The sequence below is a fragment of the Cibotium barometz genome, chromosome 6 (assembly GCF_041138505.1).
Source record: "Cibotium barometz isolate CiBa-2024 chromosome 6, ASM4113850v1, whole genome shotgun sequence".
NCBI classification, from domain to species: domain Eukaryota; kingdom Viridiplantae; phylum Streptophyta; class Polypodiopsida; order Cyatheales; family Cibotiaceae; genus Cibotium; species Cibotium barometz.
Window position 1 is genome coordinate 20289452 of NC_141051.1, and position 7901 is coordinate 20297352.

General features: G+C 40.5%; 1 protein-coding gene across 2 annotated transcripts in view; it reads left to right on the plus strand.

The window, feature by feature from the left end:
- LOC147637503 (protein RETARDED ROOT GROWTH, mitochondrial-like) overlaps positions 1–3756 on the plus strand; it is a 47929-nt gene extending 44173 nt beyond the window's left edge. For both annotated transcript variants that reach the window (XM_086799282.1, XM_086799283.1), the window contains exons 6-7: positions 3162–3276; positions 3401–3756. In XM_086799282.1, the coding sequence (XP_086655408.1) occupies positions 3162–3276; positions 3401–3541 (256 nt within the window). In that variant the 3' untranslated portion in view covers positions 3542–3756. The remainder of the gene's footprint in view (positions 1–3161; positions 3277–3400) is intronic.
- Positions 3757–7901: the final 4145 nt, after the last annotated feature.

Here is a 7901-nt window from a genome sequence, read left to right on the forward strand (position 1 = left end):
GAAACCCCAACTGTACCATATGTACTTGCTGAAAATCAGAACTGCATCCACGATTGTACCTGTTGAAACCCTAATAGTACCAGCTTGTGTACCGGATCTTCTACACGTACCTGTTCGTGTACTTGTAGAGCGTGAGTACCCGTTTGTGCCCCTACACTTGGGAGGACTGAGCCCGTTCTTTTGTGAGTTGTGCGAGCCAAGCTCAAGTATGAGAGCTCCTTTGTGCGTGGTCTCCGAATGACAGTTTCATGTTCACACAATTCTAGGTGTATGATGAATTGGGGCTGTTTGTATTGACTCATTCGAGGAGTCCGGCTTCGATATTCTTCACCGGCAAATATTTGTTTGGGTAGTATGCTATCATATTATGCATTGCATGGATTATCTGGCTAGCAAGCCCTTGGAACTTTGTACACAAATAAAATACTCCAATAAGGTACTTCAGTATTGAGGGGGGGGAGGGGGGGTCGGCCCGTTCGCGGCTCTAGTGGTGGTGTAGTGTGCAGTGGTTCTCTTTTGGAGATTGTCTTGTGCAATGATGTATCTTTCAGTGATTGTGTATTGTGGCTAGTTCATTTTAGTGTTGACGAGCGTATTGTTCATGAGACGGCGCCCAAAGGATGTTCACACCTAGTTGGTGTAGTTTCAGGAACCCGTGTCACCAATCCCTAATTTTTCGGAGCTTCTTATGTTAATCTTGGGCATGTGTATGGATCTTGTGGTAGCATATGCCACTTGGAGGCCACGGACATGACATGATTGGAATTTGTGGTCTGTACAAACACTGTAGTGCTGGGGCCTAGATTCATGGTTTGTATAGGTGTTTCTACCTAGGGCATGTACATATCTTTGGTATGGACATGTATTTATACCTCGGGCTTGTAATGGATTTTTGGAGTACAAATGAGTTGATGGGAAATTTTCCTATCTTCAATGCATGCACGTGCATGAATGATTTTATTTGACTTTGTGTGACTTGTTTTGATTGTATGGACAATGCCTGGTTTTACTGCGTGTGTTGTCCATGGGGCCGGGGACGCCTGACTACCCTTGTGCATGTGCTGCACACCTGTTTAGGACTAACATTTGGTCGTATGGGTTTTGCAGGTGGTAAAGTGTATTTTTTAGTTTTAATTTATTATTTTAAGTGATGTTACTAAGGTTTATGAAGACAGATTCACACACCGGCGGGATTGGAGATATCCCAAGACATGACCAAATCACCCCGTTGGGCACTATGATGGGGGGGACTACCATTTGGAAGGGTCACAGGACACGCGCACCTAGATTGTGCGTGGAATTATCAAGTTTGGGCCATTTAAGATAGAAAAAGCAGTTATAAGTGACTTTAAGCTATTTTTGGTAGTTTAATTAAAAAAAGAGCTCTATCTTTAGTGAAAGGTCAATGTGTATAGTACTATGTCACGCCCTCTGAATATCTCCTCAAAGAGGCGTGCATTTGTTCGTAGAGCCCCATTGCAGTTCCAAACCGCAATTTCTAACTTGGGTCTCATGGGTCTTGCACCGTCATTGGGTGCGCCGCTTGGTGATAATCACCCTCGCATTTTTGTACGCTGCCCACTTCCCTGCCTTCCGTGCCTCCAGCATGCATGTGTGCCACTTGGGCTGGTGTGAGGTTATCCTGTAGGTTAAGTCTTTTTCCCCTTAAAGAGCCTCGATCTCATTCTCCTGCTGGGTCACTATAGCATCCAACACCTCTCTTGGCCTGCGATTTTCTCCTGATAGGCAGTCAAATGGGCTTCTTGAGATTCCAGCCTGCGCTCTTGTGCGGCTTTCTTTCCTACAAGGCATTTAACTTCTTGTTAAGATCTTATTCAATCCTGTGTCTCCTTGTTTCTTTAGTTCTTGGAGCTCCTTGTGGAGTTCGGTCCGGACTGTCTCAATCAACTCTTTCATCTCTGTAAGATTTGGCGTTGGGGACTTCTTCTCTTTGTCCATGGTTGGTAGAGAGGGTTGACTATCTGCAGCACTTTAGGCGAGAGAAAACTATGTTGCTGCCTTGTTGGCATGAGCGAGGGTGGGGGCACAGGGTGAGCAGGACAGTCACAGAGCAGCGCAGCCAGCCATGTGCGTGAAGTGCGAACAGCCCAGCAGCCACTTCCTCCTGCCCAGTAGCGCGAACAGCCACCTTCGTGAAGCGAGAGAAAGAAAGAAAGTTATATTAATCGTCTTCAAAGGACCCATAGGGCCTATGAGACCAAAAGATTACATCATAGTCCATGCTATATCTCGCCATGGAACAAAAGAAAGAGAAAATGAAAATAAAAACTGAATAATGAAAAACGAGAAATAGTTGCGTAGAAATTGCCATGAAAATACATCATCATCAGAGCTAGTATGATCACCCCCCCGGGGTGGGTAGGGGGCCATCTAGGATATCTAGCATGGGTGATACAAGTAGATCAGATATGAGAGAGAGAGAGAGAGAGAGAGAGAGAGAGAGAGAGAGAGATTAATGTCTACAAATGACCCGAAGGGTCTATGAGACAAACCAGAAGTAGTACATGTAAGCCATGAGAGACTGAAAGTGAGACTGTGGAAAGAAAAAGTTCCTAATTAAACAAGAGAATCACAAGTGGAACAAAATATACTGGGGTACTACATAGGCTCTGCATTGTACACAAGGCCCTAAAGCCATCCTGATGAGGGAGACTTGTGTGAAGCTCATGTACAGAGTACATAAAAATCTATGTGCACCTCATGTGGTAGAGTAATCCTGTGCTCTGTTGGAGGATGTCCCCAATCTGGAGTGGTTGTAATGATGGCACATGAGGTCCTTGAGGACGAGCACGCCTGGCCTCTCAAGCTGCTGTGATCTATCTATAGTGACCCCTAAGCTGCATTGGGGGTATTTCTTTGATGTGCTGATAATGAAAGAAAGATATATTAAGCGTCTACTAAAGACCCAATGGGCTTATGAGACCAAAATTCCATGGCATATCTCATCACAGATAGGAAAATAAAACAAGACAAATCAAAACTCTCTCACCGGAGAGAGAGAGAGAGAGAGAGAGAGAGAGAGAGAGAGAGAGAGAGGTTTGTGCAGGCACGCGTGTTATCACTGTCTTCTGTTTCTTTATCATGAAGGGGAAAGTAGCATGAATGATGAGTCTTACAAAAAAGTGTTGTTTCATATCCAGGTCAGAATCTGCCTGGAGGGATTCTAGGTATGCGTGCATATTGGAATATCTTCAAGAGGAATTTGAAATGTTTGACCGATTTGAAAATATGAACTTTAAGCTGAAGACTATCCAGGTAAGTGTTGGATTTTTGTATAAATTTTCAGTCAGCTCCTATTAACAATATTGCAACATTTGGTTACTGCCCTCAAATGTTGCTGGCTGGCCTAATCTATCTGTATGTGTTTTTGTGGGTGCAGAAAAGTGTAGAATTTTTCCTCGAAGTGTTACAGAATAGAAAGTCTGACTTCATGGAATGGCTTATAATCATTTTGATCTCTTGTGAACTATCTGTAAGCTTGTATGCTATAATACGTGAAGGCCTCGTTGCCATTACTTAAAAAATGGGTAAGGCAAGTGGTAGTCTTATTAGCTAATGCACCTGCCCTCTTAGAGCTGGTCAAAACAATGGAAGGTGGATCTTATGATATGGATTGTGTTCAGCTTACTTTTTTTGGGGTATTTTCTCATCATTGTAAATATAGACACATTTCTGTTCAAGCTGAAGTTTTTAAGTTTCACCATTAAGAATGCAGTTTTCAGCTCTTTGTTGTGATCTCTCTTACACCCCTCTTCCCCTTTTCCCAAAAAAGTAGTTTGAGAACCCCATTTTCCGACCTATGCGGCCTTTCCTCCCCTCCCTCCCCTTGCCCGTTAAAACCCCATCACCACCCTCACAACGCCTCTCCCTCGTACTCTACTACCTACTTTTTCATCTACTTGTAATCTCCCACCGGTCGGTGTGGAATGCTTGGTTGAACACAAAGCTGATCGATATACTTAAATACACCAAGATTTAATGGACATCATGCTCAATACAAGATGTAATTTATTGAATTGACAAGAGGCTCACAATGAGCCGGAACGATAATCCCCTCCCTCAAATAGTGTATATTAATCTTGGGAGAATGTACATAGTGTCATGGGTATTTTCGACCAGATTTTCATAGCAATGCATATGAATATAGTATTGCAAACAATAGGGTTGTCGATGTAGATCTGTAACTCACCCTATTCTTTGAAATGCCCATGTTTCTTATCATTTGCTCTCTATTATTTTACCAACCCATGGTAGCAAGAATCTACAAGAGTATGTAGAACAAGAGAACACTACACAGGTTATGTGAACATGGAGTCTTGTACCTCCCTCTTGCTACTTGCTTTTATAATTAAGCATTAAAGCTCATCAATTGCAAGTAAAGTCCATAATTGCGGAAGTCTTGTACCTCCCTCTTGCTACTTGCTTTTATAATTAAGCATTAAAGCTCATCAATTGCAAGTAAAGTCCACGATAGCGGAAGTCTTTGTGATGGAAGCCTTTGGAGTGTCGACATCTTCAATTTGTCTCGATCTTTTACGGCAAAAGTTATCAAGAGAATGAAGGGAACAATCAATCTTTGTAGGATCCATACACACTCCATCTTTGGACACAATATGTCCAAGATAGTGTATCTCTGATAAGAAGAACTCACTCTTCTTTGTATTTATGAAGAGTATGCTCACGGAGTTTTTCAAAAACAATAGCCAAATGAGCTCTATGCTCTTCTTCGGTCTTCGAGAAGACTAGGTGTCATCAAAGAAGATACGTAAAATTCTTTTATACCCACGAAACATGCATTCCATCATTCTATTGAATATAGCCGGGGCATTCGTAAGACCAAAAGGCATAACAAGATACTCATAAAGTCCAAATGCTATCCTGAAAGTAGTTTAATGTACATCCTCAGGCACCCAACGCACTTGATGATGCCTACTCTTGAGATCAATTCGGCTAAAGCATGCCGATCCATCCAACTTGTCAAGGATGTCATCCATGCGTGGAATCGAAAACCGATTCTTGATGGTGAGGTTATTCAAAGATCTATAATCCACGCATACACGAAAAGCTCTATCCTTCTTTTGAACCAAGAGTACGGTTGAACAATATGGGGTAGAGCTTGGCTGAATCAAACCCTTCTTAAGAAGCTCATTTACTTGCTTCATGATCTCCTCTCTTTGGGATGGACTAACACAATAGGCTGGCCTATTAGGTGGTGAGCTACTTGGCATAAGATCAATGCGATGATCTTCCGGTTGTATGGGTGGAAACTCATTTGGTAACTCATCAACAAAATAATCACATTGTATTCTTGCAAGAATTTTAGCCTATCACAACACTAAGTGTGTTTACATGTACGTTAGTTTTTTCAACATGATCCCATATAAAAATCAAGTATGCAAAACACCTTTTTTCGTTACTTTCTTAATTTTTACATGAGATACAAGGGGAATGGTATCATCCTCTTCATGCTCTTAGCCTTTATGCATGAAGGTGATCCTGTTGGTCTTGTAAGCCTTGTACGGATCAATGCGTGTGTGTCAAGGCTTTCCAAGCAATACATCACAACCATTCAAAGGCACTACAAGAAAGTTTTCATGATCCATATAGCCTTGAATGTGTGTGCGCAACTTGCCAATGATAGGCATATCCTAAAGTGTTCCTATCTAAACACTAAAGGATATTTACAAAAGAATCCCAAGAGCTAATTCACGTGCAAATAAATAAATCCACGCCCAATATAACAAAAGTGGGCGGCTCAATAGGTCCACGCCCGAATACATCAAAATGGGCGGTCAAATACAAAACCTCATAGTAAACACTACGGCAAAAATATCAAAATGAGAACCATCCCGGTAATAGCTCGCACCATATCGCCACCATCACGTCAATATCACCAACCTACAAGGTTATCCATTCAAACACACTACGAGTTAGCAACACATGCAACAAGTCCACGACAGCACATAAGTAATAAATCCACACTTAGTTCCAGCTATTCCTAATTTTATATGTCCTACACATGGAATATTTGGAATCACCCAAGTGCCATGCTTTGAACATAGTGGTAATTAGGCATCCCCAATTAACCACAGAAGGATGGATGGATAAACCTGACATCCCTCCTGCACGGGATAGCAATTGTACTCAGTTGCATCATATCAACCAGCCCGTGTTTGAAAGTAAGATTGGATGATATCGGGATAGGCGAAAAAATCGCTCAGGCATCCATTTCGAATTTTCGTGAGGGTGATTTTTGAAGGTCAAAAGATATCTATTATATACAGTACCTGTGCAAGTAGTAGTGATCTCATGGTCAATAATAGCCTCAGGTTGAAGTTCTTCTACTTGGTCAATAAGACTAGGTGCCTCCTCATATACAGGATGTGTAGGAATTGGTCCCCTATAAGGCCTCAATAAGACTAGGTGCTTCCTATACAGGATGTGTAGGAATTGGTCCCCTATAAGGCCTCAAAAGACTAATATGATATGAATTCTCCAATGAGAAGGAAGTGAGAGCCTATATGCTAGGTTATTAATCTTATGAGTAATTTTAAAAGGACCATAAAAACGAGGAGCTAACTTAACAACAAGGTTAGTCTCAACACTTTTAAGACGTCTCTTTTCAATACGAAGCTCCTTCTTGAAAAACCATGTGCTTCCTTTTCTTATTAGCTTGTTTAGTGTATTTCTCTTGTGCATTAGAAATAGCTTTACGAACATGATCATGAATGGAAGTGAAATCAATGGTGAATTGATCTGTAGCTTCAATAGTGTGTGACAAACGAGTGATAGGAGTAGGTAAAGCTTTTCCATACACAATTGCAAAAGGTGCCTTTCCAGTGGATGAATGCGGTGTGTTGTTATATGCAAATTGCAAAATATGGATATACTTATCCCATTGTTTAGGTTGTGATGAAACATATGCATGAAGTAAATCCAATATTGTGCTATTTGTCACTTCTGTTTGACCATTAGATTCAAGATGAAATGTAGTGGAAAAATCCAATTTAGTGCCTAGATTATCAAACAATGTAGTCCATAAATCATTGCAAAACTTAGAATCTCTATGAGAAATAATCACTTGTGGTGGTAAACCATGATGTGTGAAGATGTGTTTAACAAACAAATGTGGAGCTTGATGTGTAATAAGAGTCTTTTTACAAGAAAGAAAATATGCTTGTTTACTAAACCTATCAACAATGGTCCAAATCATATCATTATGGTTCGTATAGTCAATGGAAAACCAGTGATAAAATCCATAGGAAATCTGTTCCCAAGGAGCATTAGGAATAGGAAGTGGCATGAGTAAACCAAGTTTCTTGCCCTTATAACTTTTCACTTTTTGACAAACATCACATTTAGACACAAATTTAGCTACATCATTTTTCATTTTAGGCCAATAAAAATCATAAGAAATAGTCTGGAATGTGGATGAAACACCTCGATGCCCCGCATAAGGTGGCTGATGTAATTCCTCTAAAATAGAATGTCTAAAAGGTCGAGTAATGCATAATCTTTTCTGGAAAGAAAGATATCCATTATCGTGGAATACTCAACAAAAGGTGTCCAATGATTTTCTCTCAATCTGGACCAAATATCACTAAAGTCAGGGTCTTAGTCATAAGTCTCATGCATAGAGTCAAAAGATGTATTCTCAATCACAGAAATATTTTAAATGAAAGGTCTTCTACTCAAAGTGTCAGCAACTACTTTTCTTTACCAAGTTGGTATTGAGTAATAGGCTGAAAACTTTGAATAAAAGCTGCCCATTTAATATGTCTATCTGAAATAAGTGGTTAAGAAAGCAAATGTTTGATACTCTGTTGATCAGTCTTTATAAGAAATTTTGAGCCCATCAAATAATGTTTCCAAATTTTTAA